Source organism: Oncorhynchus keta, unplaced genomic scaffold (genome assembly GCF_023373465.1).
Source record: "Oncorhynchus keta strain PuntledgeMale-10-30-2019 unplaced genomic scaffold, Oket_V2 Un_contig_1401_pilon_pilon, whole genome shotgun sequence".
Lineage (NCBI taxonomy): Eukaryota > Metazoa > Chordata > Actinopteri > Salmoniformes > Salmonidae > Oncorhynchus > Oncorhynchus keta.
The window spans coordinates 22,927-43,896 of NW_026278497.1; the positions used below are offsets into that span (position 1 = coordinate 22,927).

Genomic DNA, 20,970 nt, shown 5'->3' on the forward strand with positions numbered 1-20,970 from the left:
ACCGGCGCCGCTGCCGGAGCGCCCCGCCTGTCCTGCGCCATTGCCGGAGCGTCCCGCCTGTCCGGCGCCACTGCCGGAGCCTCCCGCCTGTCCGGCGCCGCTGCCGGAGCCTCCCGCCTGTCCGGCGCCACTGCCGGAGCCTCCCGCCTGTCCGGCGCCGCTGCCGGAGCCTCCCGCCTGTCCGGCGCCGCTGCCGGAGCTCCCGCCTGTCCGGCGCCGCTGCCGGAGCGTCCCGCCTGTCCGGCGCCTCTGCCGGAGCCCCTCAGCCCAGTCCGGCGCGCTGCCGGAGCCCCTCAGCCCAGAGGCACCAGAGCCCCTCAGCCCAGAGGCGCCAGAGCCCCTCAGCCCAGAGGCGCCAGAGCCCTCAGCCCAGAGGCGCCAGAGCCCCTGCCCCTCTGTCCAGAGCTTCTGCCCCTCTGTCCCGAGCTGCCCCTCTGTCCAGTGGGGTCATTGAGAGGGGTTGCCATGGTGAGAAAGCCACGGAGGCGGACAATAAAGCGGACTAAGACAATGGTGAAGTGGGGTCCGCGTCCCGCACCAGAACCGCCACCGCGGACAGACGCCCACCCAGACCCTCCCCTATATGTCAAGGTTTTGCGGCCGGAGTCCGCACCTTTGGGGGGGGGGGGTACTGTCACGTTCTGACCTTTATTTTCGGTGTTTTGTATTTAGTTAGTATGGTCAGGGCGTGAGTTGGGTGGGCAGTCTATGTTTGTTTTTCTAGGTTTTGGGAATTTCTATGTTTCGGCCTAGTATGGTTCTCAATCAGAGGCAGTTGTCATTAGTTGTCTCTGATTGAGAATCATACTTAGGTGGCCTGGGTTTCACTGTGTGGGTGTGGGTGATTGTTCCTGTCTCAGTGTGTGCACCAGATAGGACTGTTTTTGAGTTTTCACATTTCTTGTTTTTGTTAGTTTGTTCATGTGTACCTTAATGTATTAAAAAGTACCATGGACAATTACCACGCCGCGTATTGGTCCTCTGATCCGTTTCGCCTCTCCTCTTCGGAAGAAGAGGAGGAAATTCATTACAGTCACGTACCTTTCCCAGGTGAAATGGACTGTTAGATCCGAGTGTTTTCCTGTCATTCACTATACTAAAATAATACCATACATTTAATGTCCCTACACACTTTACAATAATCACTGGGAAGATTCTTACCATGTAGCCTGAATTCACAACCAGAACATGTCAAGTCATTGAGATATTGTCCGTTGTGCTGAGAGAGCACCTTCCTGATAACAAGTGTCTCTGTATCTATGTTCTAGGTTCAGTTGATCTTTGGATGTAATAATATATGGTCAAAGTCTAGTGACACAACACCATAGTATATTATAAACATAACAGCAGTTGGCCAGTAAAGGCCATGGAATACTATAAAACAGGGTTCGTTGAAGTCGGTGGGCCAGAACATAATTAGCATATTCATGGGTTAAAACAGGTCGATGTAGTCTACACTACTTTATTAATAGGTAAAACAAGTCTACGTAGCCTACTGTAGTTTACACTACTTTATTAATGGGTAAAACAGGTCTACGTAGCCTACTGTAGTCTACACTACTTTGTTAATGGGGTAACACAGGTCTATGTACCCTACTGTAGTCTACACTAATTTATTAATGGCTAAAACAGGTCTATGTAGCCTACTGTAGTCTACACTACTTTATTAATGGGGTAAAACAGGTCTATGTAGCCTACTGTAGTCTACACTACTTTATTAATGGGGTAAAACAGGTCTTTGTAGCCTACTGTAGTCTACACTACTTTATTAATGGGGTAAAACAGGTCTTTGTAGCCTACTGTAGTCTACACTACTTTATTAATGTCAACATTCATTCAGAACAATTAGCTTGATAGAGAACATGTCACTCTCAAAAAGTAGCAAAAGAAAGGTGGATAATGAAAATCTAAGTTTCAGGGAAGAACGGACAGAGATATATGCATTCATCTTACCATCTTTCTCCAATGCCCAGCCAATGTGTCTCGTTTGCAATGAAAATGTCACTGTTTTCAAAGAATTCAATCTCAGTCGGCATTATGAATCTTAAGCATAGTACTTTCAAAGTGAACTTCCCGCCTCAGACAGAGGCCCGACGCAGAAAGATTGAAGCATTAACTACAAGCTACAAACACGGCAGTAGAATCCTCCTTCATGGCCTGACCTAACAACAGAAGGTTAAACACAACATGCCCTTCACAGACACAGATCTATTTAAAAAAGTGCACGGTGACAGTTTTGGAGGAATTGGATAGCATAATTGCGTCTGTCAAAAAGGTGCCCCAGTCTGCGTCAACAGCCGGACGCCGTGCACATAATAAACTTTGTCAGGGGGACATCAAGCAACACAACACCGTCTTTACTCATTAGTAATATATATCTGCCTCATTCTCAGAGAAATCAGTAGTACTGCTAGGTTTTGCACAGTAATAATATATATCTGCCTCACTCTCAGAGATTTCCCAGCTGAGAAATAAAGTGTATTTTTCCCATTAATTCCTTCGATCTGTCTCAAACCTGCCCCATCTATCCCACTCCAATTGCTGGACTTTCACATAGTGGTTGCTAGGGAAAAATTAAACTAATGTGGCTTGTTCATCAAGTGTTCTGCCTTGAATAATAAATATAATGAAATAACAAAACAGATTAATCAAAATGCTATTTAGTACTATTGTTGTATTTACTAACATAATATTATTACTAAAATTGTTTCTAAAAGTTTTCTAGGCTACCCTACCCGAGAATTAGGTTTAAGACTAAAATAGGTCATATGTAGGGTTAGAGCTTCTGTAGAGCACTTTGTGAAATCTGCTGATGTAAAAGGGCATTATAAATACATTTTATTGATTGTTATGTTTAGTGTTTTTAAGGCAAAAATCAGTATGGTGTATAGCTCTCTTCCTCCTCCCTGTGGATTTCTGTGGGTACTACATAACTCATTTGTGACACCTGCTAGGCTCATAATCTGAGGTAGCAACTGAATCATATCTACTAATCAATGAGCTAGACACGTCCATTTGGTTTGCAACTCCGTGAACCTGATCAGCATGCACTCAATTCAATGCCTACAAACAAAGATTTCGATGCATGTCAAATTACCCAGCAGCCATTTGGAAACAACAAGTCATCAAAAAAAGTGTTATTTCTTAATAATTTGTTTTATTCTGTCCGTTTAAATTGGCCACATCTTGAAAAAGAGGGCAGGGACATGTGTTTTGTTTAGGTTGTATACTTTTTCTGATAACAAATATGCTTAACCATGACCAGAAAATGTTTCATCAGTATGTACCAGCCATCACTAGCACTGTGGGTCACGACAATATGTACCCAGGTCAACAGCGAGAGTGCTCACTTAGCATTAGCAGCAGCAATAATTTAGGTACACCTACAGTTAATGCAGGTAGGTCTCATTGATAACAATAGGAAAGCTGACATTGTGATGCAGAACATTGGGATGGGAATAGATTGTTCAGAAGGTGAGTTGTATTTCAAGGCAGCATGTTATTCAGGTACAGAGCCCCACCTGTTATTCAGGTAGAGAGCCCCACCTGTTATTCAGGTACAGAGCCCCACCTGTTATTCAGGTAGAGAGCCCCACCTGTTATTCAGGTAGAGAGCCCCACCTGTTTTTCAGGTACAGAGCCCCACCTGTTATTCAGGTAGAGAGCCCCACCTGTTATTCAGGTACAGAGCCCCACCTGTTATTCAGGTAGAGAGCCCCACCTGTTATTCAGGTACAGAGCCCCACCTGTTATTCAGGTACAGAGCCCCACCTGTTATTCAGGTACAAAGCCTCATCTGTTATTCAGGTACAGATTCAGCTACAGAGCCCCACCTGTTATTCAGGTACAGATTCAGCTACAGAGCCCCACCTGTTTAGCATGTTATTTTGGCATTAATACGTGGCATGTATCAGTTTGCAAATAATGTACAAAAAATAATAATAATTTAGTTAATAAGCCTCGTACAAATATGGTCTCTTTAGTGTTTTGGATATCAACTCTTCATAAAATCTTTTAAAAAATGGTCCTCTCACCTCTTAGATTTGGTGCCATGTTCCCCAAAGATAATCCTTTTAGAGGCAGGGCCTTCCTCCTCTTTCTCCCCAGAGAGACTCATTTTAGAGCACAAACCCCTAAACAGAGATCCGACATGTTGATTGTGGTTAACACAGTTCTTGAAGGTCAATTGTTCTAGATTATTAATTATCTCTTACAAATAAAGCATTTACTAACAGATATATCCAAACAGTCAGGTGATTTAATTAATAACAATAATAATACCAATAATAACACCAATATAATACAAGTTATTAATAATAATAATGTCTCACTTTCTCTTTTAATAATTTATCTCATTCTAGTGTGTTGCTTTGTTCAACAGGTATGTTATTATTATGCTATTACTGAATTCAGTTCATAATATAAATGTTAAGAAAAGTATGTTCAGTGGTTTCATAATAAATTACACAGGAAGTAGGAGCCCATTGTAATTTTGAAAACAACAAATGTTCTGATATTATGAAAAACGATTTAGAACTATGATACATTACATTTTTACAAATGATAAAATAACCACGATATACGAATCGTATAAAACGATATATGAACATTATGTTTTGAATTTGACTTGCCTACGCCCCAGTTAGCGCCATTTTGTAAGATTGCAATGTCACGTACCTTTCCCAGGTGAAATGGACTGTTAGATCCGAGTGTTTTCCTGTCATTCACTATACTAAAATAATACCATACATTTAATGTCCCTACACACTTTACAATAATCACTGGGAAGATTCTTACCATGTAGCCTGAATTCACAACCAGAACATGTCAAGTCATTGAGATATTGTCCGTTGTGCTGAGAGAGCACCTTCCTGATAACAAGTGTCTCTGTATCTATGTTCTAGGTTCAGTTGATCTTTGGATGTAATAATATATGGTCAAAGTCTAGTGACACAACACCATAGTATATTATAAACATAACAGCAGTTGGCCAGTAAAGGCCATGGAATACTATAAAACAGGGTTCGTCAACTAGATTTGGCTTCGGGACAATTTAATTCTGAGTTGAAGTCGGTGGGCCAGAACATAATTAGCATATTCATGGGTTAAAACAGGTCGATGTAGTCTACACTACTTTATTAATAGGTAAAACAAGTCTACGTAGCCTACTGTAGTTTACACTACTTTATTAATGGGTAAAACAGGTCTACGTAGCCTACTGTAGTCTACACTACTTTGTTAATGGGGTAACACAGGTCTATGTACCCTACTGTAGTCTACACTAATTTATTAATGGCTAAAACAGGTCTATGTAGCCTACTGTAGTCTACACTACTTTATTAATGGGGTAAAACAGGTCTATGTAGCCTACTGTAGTCTACACTACTTTATTAATGGGGTAAAACAGGTCTTTGTAGCCTACTGTAGTCTACACTACTTTATTAATGGGGTAAAACAGGTCTTTGTAGCCTACTGTAGTCTACACTACTTTATTAATGTCAACATTCATTCAGAACAATTAGCTTGATAGAGAACATGTCACTCTCAAAAAGTAGCAAAAGAAAGGTGGATAATGAAAATCTAAGTTTCAGGGAAGAACGGACAGAGATATATGCATTCATCTTACCATCTTTCTCCAATGCCCAGCCAATGTGTCTCGTTTGCAATGAAAATGTCACTGTTTTCAAAGAATTCAATCTCAGTCGGCATTATGAATCTTAAGCATAGTACTTTCAAAGTGAACTTCCCGCCTCAGACAGAGGCCCGACGCAGAAAGATTGAAGCATTAACTACAAGCTACAAACACGGCAGTAGAATCCTCCTTCATGGCCTGACCTAACAACAGAAGGTTAAACACAACATGCCCTTCACAGACACAGATCTATTTAAAAAAGTGCACGGTGACAGTTTTGGAGGAATTGGATAGCATAATTGCGTCTGTCAAAAAGGTGCCCCAGTCTGCGTCAACAGCCGGACGCCGTGCACATAATAAACTTTGTCAGGGGGACATCAAGCAACACAACACCGTCTTTACTCATTAGTAATATATATCTGCCTCATTCTCAGAGAAATCAGTAGTACTGCTAGGTTTTGCACAGTAATAATATATATCTGCCTCACTCTCAGAGATTTCCCAGCTGAGAAATAAAGTGTATTTTTCCCATTAATTCCTTCGATCTGTCTCAAACCTGCCCCATCTATCCCACTCCAATTGCTGGACTTTCACATAGTGGTTGCTAGGGAAAAATTAAACTAATGTGGCTTGTTCATCAAGTGTTCTGCCTTGAATAATAAATATAATGAAATAACAAAACAGATTAATCAAAATGCTATTTAGTACTATTGTTGTATTTACTAACATAATATTATTACTAAAATTGTTTCTAAAAGTTTTCTAGGCTACCCTACCCGAGAATTAGGTTTAAGACTAAAATAGGTCATATGTAGGGTTAGAGCTTCTGTAGAGCACTTTGTGAAATCTGCTGATGTAAAAAGGGCATTATAAATACATTTTATTGATTGTTATGTTTAGTGTTTTTAAGGCAAAAATCAGTATGGTGTATAGCTCTCTTCCTCCTCCCTGTGGATTTCTGTGGGTACTACATAACTCATTTGTGACACCTGCTAGGCTCATAATCTGAGGTAGCAACTGAATCATATCTACTAATCAATGAGCTAGACACGTCCATTTGGTTTGCAACTCCGTGAACCTGATCAGCATGCACTCAATTCAATGCCTACAAACAAAGATTTCGATGCATGTCAAATTACCCAGCAGCCATTTGGAAACAACAAGTCATCAAAAAAGTGTTATTTCTTAATAATTTGTTTTATTCTGTCCGTTTAAATTGGCCACATCTTGAAAAAAGAGGGCAGGGACATGTGTTTTGTTTAGGTTGTATACTTTTTCTGATAACAAATATGCTTAACCATGACCAGAAAATGTTTCATCAGTATGTACCAGCCATCACTAGCACTGTGGGTCACGACAATATGTACCCAGGTCAACAGCGAGAGTGCTCACTTAGCATTAGCAGCAGCAATAATTTAGGTACACCTACAGTTAATGCAGGTAGGTCTCATTGATAACAATAGGAAAGCTGACATTGTGATGCAGAACATTGGGATGGGAATAGATTGTTCAGAAGGTGAGTTGTATTTCAAGGCAGCATGTTATTCAGGTACAGAGCCCCACCTGTTATTCAGGTAGAGAGCCCCACCTGTTATTCAGGTACAGAGCCCCACCTGTTATTCAGGTAGAGAGCCCCACCTGTTATTCAGGTAGAGAGCCCCACCTGTTTTTCAGGTACAGAGCCCCACCTGTTATTCAGGTAGAGAGCCCCACCTGTTATTCAGGTACAGAGCCCCACCTGTTATTCAGGTAGAGAGCCCCACCTGTTATTCAGGTACAGAGCCCCACCTGTTATTCAGGTACAGAGCCCCACCTGTTATTCAGGTACAAAGCCTCATCTGTTATTCAGGTACAGATTCAGCTACAGAGCCCCACCTGTTATTCAGGTACAGATTCAGCTACAGAGCCCCACCTGTTTAGCATGTTATTTTGGCATTAATACGTGGCATGTATCAGTTTGCAAATAATGTACAAAAAATAATAATAATTTAGTTAATAAGCCTCGTACAAATATGGTCTCTTTAGTGTTTTGGATATAAACTCTTCATAAAATCTTTTAAAAAATGGTCCTCTCACCTCTTAGATTTGGTGCCATGTTCCCCAAAGATAATCCTTTTAGAGGCAGGGCCTTCCTCCTCTTTCTCCCCAGAGAGACTCATTTTAGAGCACAAACCCCTAAACAGAGATCCGACATGTTGATTGTGGTTAACACAGTTCTTGAAGGTCAATTGTTCTAGATTATTAATTATCTCTTACAAATAAAGCATTTACTAACAGATATATCCAAACAGTCAGGTGATTTAATTAATAACAATAATAATACCAATAATAACACCAATATAATACAAGTTATTAATAATAATAATGTCTCACTTTCTCTTTTAATAATTTATCTCATTCTAGTGTGTTGCTTTGTTCAACAGGTATGTTATTATTATGCTATTACTGAATTCAGTTCATAATATAAATGTTAAGAAAAGTATGTTCAGTGGTTTCATAATAAATTACACAGGAAGTAGGAGCCCATTGTAATTTTGAAAACAACAAATGTTCTGATATTATGAAAAACGATTTAGAACTATGATACATTACATTTTTACAAATGATAAAATAACCACGATATACGAATCGTATAAAACGATATATGAACATTATGTTTTGAATTTGACTTGCCTACGCCCCAGTTAGCGCCATTTTGTAAGATTGCAATGTCACGTACCTTTCCCAGGTGAAATGGACTGTTAGATCCGAGTGTTTTCCTGTCATTCACTATACTAAAATAATACCATACATTTAATGTCCCTACACACTTTACAATAATCACTGGGAAGATTCTTACCATGTAGCCTGAATTCACAACCAGAACATGTCAAGTCATTGAGATATTGTCCGTTGTGCTGAGAGAGCACCTTCCTGATAACAAGTGTCTCTGTATCTATGTTCTAGGTTCAGTTGATCTTTGGATGTAATAATATATGGTCAAAGTCTAGTGACACAACACCATAGTATATTATAAACATAACAGCAGTTGGCCAGTAAAGGCCATGGAATACTATAAAACAGGGTTCGTCAACTAGATTTGGCTTCGGGACAATTTAATTCTGAGTTGAAGTCGGTGGGCCAGAACATAATTAGCATATTCATGGGTTAAAACAGGTCGATGTAGTCTACACTACTTTATTAATAGGTAAAACAAGTCTACGTAGCCTACTGTAGTTTACACTACTTTATTAATGGGTAAAACAGGTCTACGTAGCCTACTGTAGTCTACACTACTTTGTTAATGGGGTAACACAGGTCTATGTACCCTACTGTAGTCTACACTAATTTATTAATGGCTAAAACAGGTCTATGTAGCCTACTGTAGTCTACACTACTTTATTAATGGGGTAAAACAGGTCTATGTAGCCTACTGTAGTCTACACTACTTTATTAATGGGGTAAAACAGGTCTTTGTAGCCTACTGTAGTCTACACTACTTTATTAATGGGGTAAAACAGGTCTTTGTAGCCTACTGTAGTCTACACTACTTTATTAATGTCAACATTCATTCAGAACAATTAGCTTGATAGAGAACATGTCACTCTCAAAAAGTAGCAAAAGAAAGGTGGATAATGAAAATCTAAGTTTCAGGGAAGAACGGACAGAGATATATGCATTCATCTTACCATCTTTCTCCAATGCCCAGCCAATGTGTCTCGTTTGCAATGAAAATGTCACTGTTTTCAAAGAATTCAATCTCAGTCGGCATTATGAATCTTAAGCATAGTACTTTCAAAGTGAACTTCCCGCCTCAGACAGAGGCCCGACGCAGAAAGATTGAAGCATTAACTACAAGCTACAAACACGGCAGTAGAATCCTCCTTCATGGCCTGACCTAACAACAGAAGGTTAAACACAACATGCCCTTCACAGACACAGATCTATTTAAAAAAGTGCACGGTGACAGTTTTGGAGGAATTGGATAGCATAATTGCGTCTGTCAAAAAGGTGCCCCAGTCTGCGTCAACAGCCGGACGCCGTGCACATAATAAACTTTGTCAGGGGGACATCAAGCAACACAACACCGTCTTTACTCATTAGTAATATATATCTGCCTCATTCTCAGAGAAATCAGTAGTACTGCTAGGTTTTGCACAGTAATAATATATATCTGCCTCACTCTCAGAGATTTCCCAGCTGAGAAATAAAGTGTATTTTTCCCATTAATTCCTTCGATCTGTCTCAAACCTGCCCCATCTATCCCACTCCAATTGCTGGACTTTCACATAGTGGTTGCTAGGGAAAAATTAAACTAATGTGGCTTGTTCATCAAGTGTTCTGCCTTGAATAATAAATATAATGAAATAACAAAACAGATTAATCAAAATGCTATTTAGTACTATTGTTGTATTTACTAACATAATATTATTACTAAAATTGTTTCTAAAAGTTTTCTAGGCTACCCTACCCGAGAATTAGGTTTAAGACTAAAATAGGTCATATGTAGGGTTAGAGCTTCTGTAGAGCACTTTGTGAAATCTGCTGATGTAAAAAGGGCATTATAAATACATTTTATTGATTGTTATGTTTAGTGTTTTTAAGGCAAAAATCAGTATGGTGTATAGCTCTCTTCCTCCTCCCTGTGGATTTCTGTGGGTACTACATAACTCATTTGTGACACCTGCTAGGCTCATAATCTGAGGTAGCAACTGAATCATATCTACTAATCAATGAGCTAGACACGTCCATTTGGTTTGCAACTCCGTGAACCTGATCAGCATGCACTCAATTCAATGCCTACAAACAAAGATTTCGATGCATGTCAAATTACCCAGCAGCCATTTGGAAACAACAAGTCATCAAAAAAAGTGTTATTTCTTAATAATTTGTTTTATTCTGTCCGTTTAAATTGGCCACATCTTGAAAAAGAGGGCAGGGACATGTGTTTTGTTTAGGTTGTATACTTTTTCTGATAACAAATATGCTTAACCATGACCAGAAAATGTTTCATCAGTATGTACCAGCCATCACTAGCACTGTGGGTCACGACAATATGTACCCAGGTCAACAGCGAGAGTGCTCACTTAGCATTAGCAGCAGCAATAATTTAGGTACACCTACAGTTAATGCAGGTAGGTCTCATTGATAACAATAGGAAAGCTGACATTGTGATGCAGAACATTGGGATGGGAATAGATTGTTCAGAAGGTGAGTTGTATTTCAAGGCAGCATGTTATTCAGGTACAGAGCCCCACCTGTTATTCAGGTAGAGAGCCCCACCTGTTATTCAGGTACAGAGCCCCACCTGTTATTCAGGTAGAGAGCCCCACCTGTTATTCAGGTAGAGAGCCCCACCTGTTTTTCAGGTACAGAGCCCCACCTGTTATTCAGGTAGAGAGCCCCACCTGTTATTCAGGTACAGAGCCCCACCTGTTATTCAGGTAGAGAGCCCCACCTGTTATTCAGGTACAGAGCCCCACCTGTTATTCAGGTACAGAGCCCCACCTGTTATTCAGGTACAAAGCCTCATCTGTTATTCAGGTACAGATTCAGCTACAGAGCCCCACCTGTTATTCAGGTACAGATTCAGCTACAGAGCCCCACCTGTTTAGCATGTTATTTTGGCATTAATACGTGGCATGTATCAGTTTGCAAATAATGTACAAAAAATAATAATAATTTAGTTAATAAGCCTCGTACAAATATGGTCTCTTTAGTGTTTTGGATATAAACTCTTCATAAAATCTTTTAAAAAATGGTCCTCTCACCTCTTAGATTTGGTGCCATGTTCCCCAAAGATAATCCTTTTAGAGGCAGGGCCTTCCTCCTCTTTCTCCCCAGAGAGACTCATTTTAGAGCACAAACCCCTAAACAGAGATCCGACATGTTGATTGTGGTTAACACAGTTCTTGAAGGTCAATTGTTCTAGATTATTAATTATCTCTTACAAATAAAGCATTTACTAACAGATATATCCAAACAGTCAGGTGATTTAATTAATAACAATAATAATACCAATAATAACACCAATATAATACAAGTTATTAATAATAATAATGTCTCACTTTCTCTTTTAATAATTTATCTCATTCTAGTGTGTTGCTTTGTTCAACAGGTATGTTATTATTATGCTATTACTGAATTCAGTTCATAATATAAATGTTAAGAAAAGTATGTTCAGTGGTTTCATAATAAATTACACAGGAAGTAGGAGCCCATTGTAATTTTGAAAACAACAAATGTTCTGATATTATGAAAAACGATTTAGAACTATGATACATTACATTTTTACAAATGATAAAATAACCACGATATACGAATCGTATAAAACGATATATGAACATTATGTTTTGAATTTGACTTGCCTACGCCCCAGTTAGCGCCATTTTGTAAGATTGCAATGTCACGTACCTTTCCCAGGTGAAATGGACTGTTAGATCCGAGTGTTTTCCTGTCATTCACTATACTAAAATAATACCATACATTTAATGTCCCTACACACTTTACAATAATCACTGGGAAGATTCTTACCATGTAGCCTGAATTCACAACCAGAACATGTCAAGTCATTGAGATATTGTCCGTTGTGCTGAGAGAGCACCTTCCTGATAACAAGTGTCTCTGTATCTATGTTCTAGGTTCAGTTGATCTTTGGATGTAATAATATATGGTCAAAGTCTAGTGACACAACACCATAGTATATTATAAACATAACAGCAGTTGGCCAGTAAAGGCCATGGAATACTATAAAACAGGGTTCGTCAACTAGATTTGGCTTCGGGACAATTTAATTCTGAGTTGAAGTCGGTGGGCCAGAACATAATTAGCATATTCATGGGTTAAAACAGGTCGATGTAGCCTACTGTAGTCTACACTACTTTATTAATAGGTAAAACAAGTCTACGTAGCCTACTGTAGTTTACACTACTTTATTAATGGGTAAAACAGGTCTACGTAGCCTACTGTAGTCTACACTACTTTATTAATGGGGTAACACAGGTCGATGTACCCTACTGTAGTCTACACTAATTTATTAATGGCTAAAACAGGTCTATGTAGCCTACTGTAGTCTACACTACTTTATTAATGGGGTAAAACAGGTCTTTGTAGCCTACTGTAGTCTACACTACTTTATTAATGGGGTAAAACAGGTCTTTGTAGCCTACTGTAGTCTACACTACTTTATTAATGTCAACATTCATTCAGAACAATTAGCTTGATAGTAAGAGAACATGTCACTCTCAAAAAGTAGCAAAAGAAAGGTGGATAATGAAAATCTAAGTTTCAGGGAAGAACGGACAGAGATATATGCATTCATCTTACCATCTTTCTCCAATGCCCAGCCAATGTGTCTCGTTTGCAATGAAAATGTCACTGTTTTCAAAGAATTCAATCTCAGTCGGCATTATGAATCTTAAGCATAGTACTTTCAAAGTGAACTTCCCGCCTCAGACAGAGGCCCGACGCAGAAAGATTGAAGCATTAACTACAAGCTACAAACACGGCAGTAGAATCCTCCTTCATGGCCTGACCTAACAACAGAAGGTTAAACACAACATGCCCTTCACAGACACAGATCTATTTAAAAAGTGCACGGTGACAGTTTTGGAGGAATTGGATAGCATAATTGCGTCTGTCAAAAAGGTGCCCCAGTCTGCGTCAACAGCCGGACGCCGTGCACATAATAAACTTTGTCAGGGGACATCAAGCAACACAACACCGTCTTTACTCATTAGTAATATATATCTGCCTCATTCTCAGAGAAATCAGTAGTACTGCTAGGTTTTACACAGTAATAATATATATCTGCCTCACTCTCAGAGATTTCCCAGCTGAGAAATAAAGTGTATTTTTCCCATTAATTCCTTCGATCTGTCTCAAACCTGCCCCATCTATCCCACTCCAATTGCTGGACTTTCACATAGTGGTTACTAGGTCACACAGTTCAAACCACATTTGAAAAATTAAACTAATGTGGCTTGTTCATCAAGTGTTCTGCCTTGAATAATAAATATAATGAAATAACAAAACAGATTAATCAAAATGCTATTTAGTACTATTGTTGTATTTACTAACATAATATTATTACTAAAATTGTTTCTAAAAGTTTTCTAGGCTACCCTACCCGAGAATTAGGTTTAAGACTAAAATAGGTCATATGTAGGGTTAGAGCTTCTGTAGAGCACTTTGTGAAATCTGCTGATGTAAAAAGGGCATTATAAATACATTTTATTGATTGTTATGTTTAGTGTTTTTAAGGCAAAAATCAGTATGGTGTATAGCTCTCTTCCTCCTCCCTGTGGATTTCTGTGGGTACTACATAACTCATTTGTGACACCGGCTAGGCTCATAATCTGAGGTAGCAACTGCATCATATCTACAAATCAATGAGCTAGACACGTCCATTTGGTTTGCAACTCCGTGAACCTGATCAGCATGCACTCAATTCAATGCCTACAAACAAAGATTTCGATGCATGTCAAATTACCCAGCAGCCATTTGGAAACAACAAGTCATCAAAAAAAGTGTTATTTCTTAATAATTTGTTTTATTCTGTCCGTTTAAATTGGTCACATCTTGAAAAAGAGGGCAGGGACATGTGTTTTGTTTAGGTTGTATACTTTTTCTGATAACAAATATGCTTAACCATGACCAGAAAATGTTTCATCAGTATGTACCAGCCATCACTAGCACTGTGGGTCACGACAATATGTACCCAGGTCAACAGCGAGAGTGCTCACTTAGCATTAGCAGCAGCAATAATTTAGGTACACCTACAGTTAATGCAGGTAGGTCTCATTGATAACAATAGGAAAGCTGACATTGTGATGCAGAACATTGGGATGGGAATAGATTGTTCAGAAGGTGAGTTGTATTTCAAGGCAGCATGTTATTCAGGTAGAGAGCCCCACCTGTTATTCAGGTAGAGAGCCCCACCTGTTATTCAGGTACAGAGCCCCACCTGTTATTCAGGTACAGAGCCCCACCTGTTATTCAGGTAGAGAGCCCCACCTGTTATTCAGGTACAGAGCCCCACCTGTTATTCAGGTACAAAGCCTCATCTGTTATTCAGGTACAGATTCAGCTACAGAGCCCCACCTGTTATTCAGGTACAGATTCAGCTACAGAGCCCCACCTGTTTAGCATGTTATTTTGGCATTAATACGTGGCATGTATCAGTTTGCAAATAATGTACAAAAATAATAATAATTTAGTTAATAAGCCTCGTACAAATATGGTCTCTTTAGTGTTTTGGATATAAACTCTTCATAAAATCTTTAAAAAATGGTCCTCTCACCTCTTAGATTTGGTGCCATGTTCCCCAAAGATAATCCTTTTAGAGGCAGGGCCTTCCTCCTCTTTCTCCCCAGAGAGACTCATTTTAGAGCACAAACCCCTAAACAGAGATCCGACATGTTGATTGTGGTTAACACAGTTCTTGGAGGTCAATTGTTCTAGATTATTAATTATCTCTTACAAATAAAGCATTTACTAACAGATATATCCAAACAGTCAGGTGATTTAATTAATAACAATAATAATACCAATAATAACACCAATATAATACAAGTTATTAATAATAATAATGTCTCACTTTCTCTTTTAATAATTTATCTCATTCTAGTGTGTTGCTTTGTTCAACAGGTATGTTATTATTATGATATAACTGAATTCAGTTCATAATATAAATGTTAAGAAAAGTATGTTCAGTGGTTTCATAATAAATTACACAGGAAGGAGGAGCCCATTATAATTTTGAAAACAACAAATGTTCTGATATTATGAAAAATGATTTAGAACTATGAGACATTACATTTTTACAAATTGTAAAATAACCACGATATACGAATCGTATAATACGTTATATGAACAATATGTTTTTGAATTTGACTTGCCTACGCCAAGTTAGCACCATTTTGTAAGATTGAAATGTCACGTACCTGTCCCAGGTGAAATGGACTGTTAGATCTGAGTGTTTTCCTGTCATTCACTATACTAAAATAACACCATACATTGTATGTCCCTACACACTTTACAATAATCACTGGGAAGTTTCTTACCTTGTAGCCTGAATTCACAACCAGAACATGTCAAGTCATTGAGATATTGTCCGTTGTGCTGAGAGAGCACCTTCCTGATGACAAGTGTCTCTGTATCTATGTTCTAGGTTCAGTTGATCTTTGGATGTAATAATATCTGGTCAAAGTCTAGTGACACAACACCATAGTATATCATAAACATAACAGCAGTTGGCCAGTAAAGGCCATGGAATACTATAAAACAGGGTTCGTCAACTAGATTTTGCTTCAGGACAATTTTTTTGCATTCTTCTTACCATCTTACCATGTCTTGTTTGCAATGAAAATGTCGTTGTTTGCAAATAATTCTATCTCAGACGTCATTATGAATCTAAGCGGGTACTTTCAAAGTGGTCTTCCCGCCCCTGACAGAGGCCTGATGCAGAAATATTTAAGCATTACCTACAAGCTACAAACACGGCAGAATAATCTTCCTTTGTGGCCTGACCCAACAACAGAAGGTCCAAGTGCCTTCCTAAAAGCATCCTGGGTTCTAACCAAACACAACATTCCCTTCACAGACACAGAGCTGTTTAAAAAGTGCATAGTGACAGTTTTGGAGGAATTGGCCACAGACAAGTGTATTGATAGCATAATTGCATCTGTCAAACAGGTGCACCTGTCTGCGTCAACAGCTGGACGCCTTGTCCGTGCTCTGGCGGACGACGTCCATAGGATGGTTCTAGACCTCTAGAATCTAGAGGGTCTTAGTCAGGCTGAGCATTTTCCCCTGGCTATTGATGAGAGAACTGCTGTTCCCCTGGCTATTGATGAGAGAACAGTTGTTCCCCTTACTGTGCATACATTCTATGATGAGAGACCATGCTCTACCAACAACAACACCGATGCAGCACAGTTGTGTGTTTATGTCTGTTATTTCCATGGAAATTACTTTAAAGAAGAGCAACTGGCACTGATTCCCCTGGAAGGACACCACCGGGGACGTTCCCCTGGAAGGACACACCACCGGGGACGTTCCCCTGGAAGGACACACCACCGGGGACGTTCCCCTGAAAGGACACACCACCGGGGAAGTTCCCCTAGAAGGACACACCAACGTGGACGTTCCCCTGGAAGGAAACACCACCAGTGACATCCTGTTCACAAAGCTGGAATAATTATTTACGCAACATGGCTTGTCATTTGAAGAAGTCAATTCTGTGGTCTCTGACGGGGCTCCTGGTATGGTGGGCAGACACACGGGCCTGGTCAGCAGGTTGAAGGAGATCACCCCACAAATGAATGGCTTGCATTGTTTCATCCATCAGAGTGTGTTGTGTGTCAGTCTAAACGCTCAGCTAAAAGATGTGATGGATAAAGTAATGTGCATAATCACCTTTGTCAGGGGGACATCAAGCAACACAACACCGTCTTTTCCGCAAGCAGGTGACAGAATCAGAGGAGGCCATCCAGGATGATCTCCTGCTTCACAACAATGTGTTCTGGATGAGTAAAGGAAAAGCTCCAGAGCCATTCTGACCAAGTTGTAGATTTTGTCAGAAAAAGTTCAATGAGGGCAGCAGCTGACCACCTTCGTATTCTGGAAATTGAGGAATTCCTCTCCGATGTTGCTTTTTTGGCGATATTCTGTAAATTAAACGGGTTAAATCTGCAGTTACAAGGATGAGGGAAAATAGTTGTGGACTTGAGGCCTTTACTAGGAAGCCTGAGTTGTTGGATTTGGACTTGTCCTCTGGAAGTCTACTGCATTTCAGCACACTGAAGAAACAACAGGCAGAGGGACCAGGCCGCAGCATTGTCACAGAGCTGAAGGAAGATTTCATCAAGCAGCTGAGGGACAACTTCTCCACCAGATCTGAAGACTACAGCCCAATGATATCATTTCATTTTAATGTCCGCCCTGGTGGATAATTCTCCTCCATTGCTAAGGGAACAGTACCCTGTTATCAGGACCAGGTTATCAGGATCAGGTTATCAGGACCAGGTTATCAGGACCACGTTATCAGGATCAGGTTATCAGGATCAGGTTATCCCGATACAGACATTCAGATACAGACATCGCCTTTTTTTCTATCAATTATTATTTTATGTAGGATGCTACATTTCTGGCCAATTTTTTCAGTTAAAAAAAATCCCATTTCTAGTAGGCCACGTTGTTTTCTTGTGAAAGATGCTGTTCGGCCACATAGCCTAGCTCAGACAGTTATTTATATGGGCCTCCGCCCACACATTGTCACGCCTTGGTCATTGTATTTTGTGTTTTTGTTATATGTTTGGGTAGGCCAGGGTGTGACATGGGTTTATATGTTGTGTTTCGTATTGGGGTTCGTATTAATTGGGATTGTGTATGATTAGGGGTGTGTCTAGTTAGGCTTGGCTGCCTGAGGCGATTCCCAATTGGAGTCAGGTGATTCTCGTTGTCTCGGATTGGGAACCGTATTTAGGTAGCCTGAGTTCGCGTTGTATTTTGTGGGTGTTTGTTCCTGTCTCTGTGTTGTAGTCACCAGATAGGCTGTAATTAGTTTCACGTTTCGTTTGTTGTTTTCTTATATCAGTTATTTCATGTACCGTTTTCATTCATTAAAGTCATGAGTAAACTACACGCTGCATTTCGGTCTGACTCTCTTCTTACAACAGACGAACGTTGTTACAGAAACACCCACCACTCACAGACCGAGCAGCGTGTGAACTGGCAGGAGCTAAAGGAGGATGTTATGGACAGCAGAAGCATGGATTATACGACGTGGGAAGAAATCGACAGGTGGGCGGCCGACCCAGAGCGAGTGCAGGAGCCCGCCTGGGATTCGCTTCAGCAGTGTGAAGAGGGCTACAGGCGAATCGAGTCAAAGAAAAAGACACGCCGGAAAAAACGGAGAGGCGCTGGTTTAAACAGGCAGCGACAGCTGGAGCAGCAAAGGGAGGATTAATTATTTGGAGAATGGACATGGGAAGACGTGTTGGATGGTAAAGGTTGTTACACTTGGGAAGAGATATTGGCCGGAAGAGATCGCCTCCCATGGGAACAGGTGGAGGCACTAAGGAGAGCAGAGGCAGCGGGAGATAGGAGCCGACTATACGAGGGAACACGGTTGGCAAGGAAACCGGAAAAGCAGCCCCAAAAAATTATTGGGTGGGGGCTAGAAGGGAGAATAGTTATGCCAGGTAGGAGACCTGTGCATACTCCCTGTGCTCACCGTTGGGCTAGAGAGACCGGGCAGGCACCGTGTTATGCTATGGAGCGCACGGTGTTTTCAGTGCGGGAGCATAGCCCGGTGCGGCACATACCAGCTCTTCCTATTGGCCGGGCTAGAGTGGGCATCGAGCCAGGTAAGCTTGGGCAGGCTCGGTGCTCAAGAGCTCCAGTGCGCCTGCACGGTCCGGTCTATCCAGAGCCACCTCTACACACCAGTCCTCCGGTAGCAGCTCCCCGCACCAGGCTTCCTGTGCATGTCCTAGATCCAGTACCACCAGTTCCAGCACCACGCACCAGGCCTCCAGTGCGCCTCGCCTGTTCAGCGCAGCCAGCGCTTTTCTCCTTTCCTGCGCTGTTGGAGTCTCCCACCTGTTTAGCACAGCCAGGGCCTTTCTCCTCTCCTGCGCTGCCGGAGTCTCCAGTCTGCCCAGCGCCGCCAGTGCTCCCAGTCGGCCCAGCATGGCCAGTGCTCCCAGTCGGCCCAGCGCGGCCAGTGCTCCCAGTCTGCCCAGCGCGGCCAGTGCTCCCAGTCTGCCCAGCGCGGCCACTGCTCCCAGTCTGCCCAGCTCCGCCAGTGCTCCCAGTCTGCCCAGCTCCGCCAGTGCTCCCAGTCTGCCCAGCGCTGCCAGTGCTCCCAGTCTGCCCAGTGCTCCCAGTCTGCCCAGCGCCACCAGTGCTCCCAGTCTGCCCAGCGCCACCAGTGCTCCCAGTCTGCCCAGCGCCGCCAGTCTGCCCAGCGCCGCCAGTGCTCCCAGTCTGCCCAGTGCTCCCAGTCTGCCCAGCGCCACCAGTGCTCCCAGTCTGCCCAGCGCCACCAGTGCTCCCAGTCTGCCCAGCGCCGCCAGTCTGCCCAGCGCCGCCAGTCTGCCCAGCGCCGCCAGTCTGCCAGGATCCGCCAGAAGTGCCAGTCTGCCAAGATCTTCTAGATCGGCCAGACAACCTGAATCATCCAGTTCCACCAGCCAGCCAGGATTTACCGGAGCCTACTACCTGCCTGAGCTTCCTCTCAGTACTGAGCTTCCTCTCAGTACTGAGCTTCCTCTCAGTACTGGGCTTCCTCTCAGTACCGGGTTTCCCCTCAGTACCGGGCTTCCCCTCAGTACCAGGCTGCTTCTGTCCTGAGCTGCCCCTCAGTCCCGGTCTGCCCCTCTGTCCCGGGCTGCCCCTCTGTCCTGAGATGCCCCTCTGTCCTGAGATGCCCCTCTGTCCTGAGATGCCCCTCTGTCCCGAGCTGCCCCGCTGTCCCGGGCTGCCCCTCTGTCCCGAGCTGCCCCTTTGTCCTGAGATGCCCCTCTGTCCCGAGCTGCCCCTCTGTTACGAGCTGCTCCTCAGTTATGTGGGGATCTGGGTGAGGACTATTAGGCCATGGTCGGCGGAGAAGTTGGATGATCCCAGGACGCTAAGGGGAGGAACTAGGACATTAATGGGAGTGGGGTCCACGTCCCGAGCCAGAACCGCCACCATGGACAGACGCCCACCCGGACCCTCCCTATGATTCTTGAGGTGTGTCCGGGAATCCGCACCTTAGGAGGGGGGTTCTGTCACGCCTTGGTCATTGTATTTTGTGTTTTTGTTGTATGTTTGGGTAGGCCAGGGTGTGACATGGGTTTATATGTTGTGTTTCATATTGGGGTTTGTATTAATTGGGATTGTGTATGATTAGGGGTGTGTCTAGTTAGGCTTGGCTGCCTGAGGTGATTCCCAATTGGAGTCAGGTGATTCTCGTTGTCTCGGATTGGGAACCGTATTTAGGTAGCCTGAGTTCGCGTTGTATTTTGTGGGTGTTTGTTCCTGTCTCTGTGTTGTAGTCACCAGATAGGCTGTAATTAGTTTCACGTTTCGTTTGTTGTTTTCTTATATCATATAGGGTTAGGGTTAGGGTTAGGGTTATATATTTTCTTATGGCATATATTATATATTATATTATTATATCAGTTATTTCATGTACCGTTTTCATTCATTAAAGTCATGAGTAACCTACACGCTGCATTTCGGTCTGACTCTCTTCTTACAACAGACAAACGTCGTTACACACATAGCCAAGCTCAGCCACTTAAGTTATTTTATATGGGCCTTCACTCTGAAAAAATAGACTCCAATTAAGCCCCCATGTTATTTGAAAA

General features: G+C 41.9%; 1 protein-coding gene and 1 long non-coding RNA gene across 2 annotated transcripts in view; one reads left to right on the forward strand and one right to left on the reverse strand.

The window, feature by feature from the left end:
* Positions 1-15,794, reverse strand: part of LOC118366029 (NLR family CARD domain-containing protein 3-like) — a 34,588-nt gene extending 18,794 nt beyond the window's left edge. The window contains 5 exon segments of the mRNA XM_035748345.2: positions 4,035-4,133; positions 7,709-7,807; positions 11,383-11,481; positions 14,913-15,011; positions 15,676-15,794. Coding sequence (XP_035604238.2) covers positions 4,035-4,133; positions 7,709-7,807; positions 11,383-11,481; positions 14,913-14,995 — 380 coding nt within the window. The 5' untranslated portion in view covers positions 14,996-15,011; positions 15,676-15,794.
* On the forward strand, positions 1,162-14,904 carry LOC127918323 (uncharacterized). The gene is made up of 3 exons (XR_008099773.1): positions 1,162-2,414; positions 13,397-14,512; positions 14,588-14,904. It is a non-coding gene; the product is annotated as an uncharacterized LOC127918323 (long non-coding RNA).
* Positions 15,795-20,970: the final 5,176 nt, after the last annotated feature.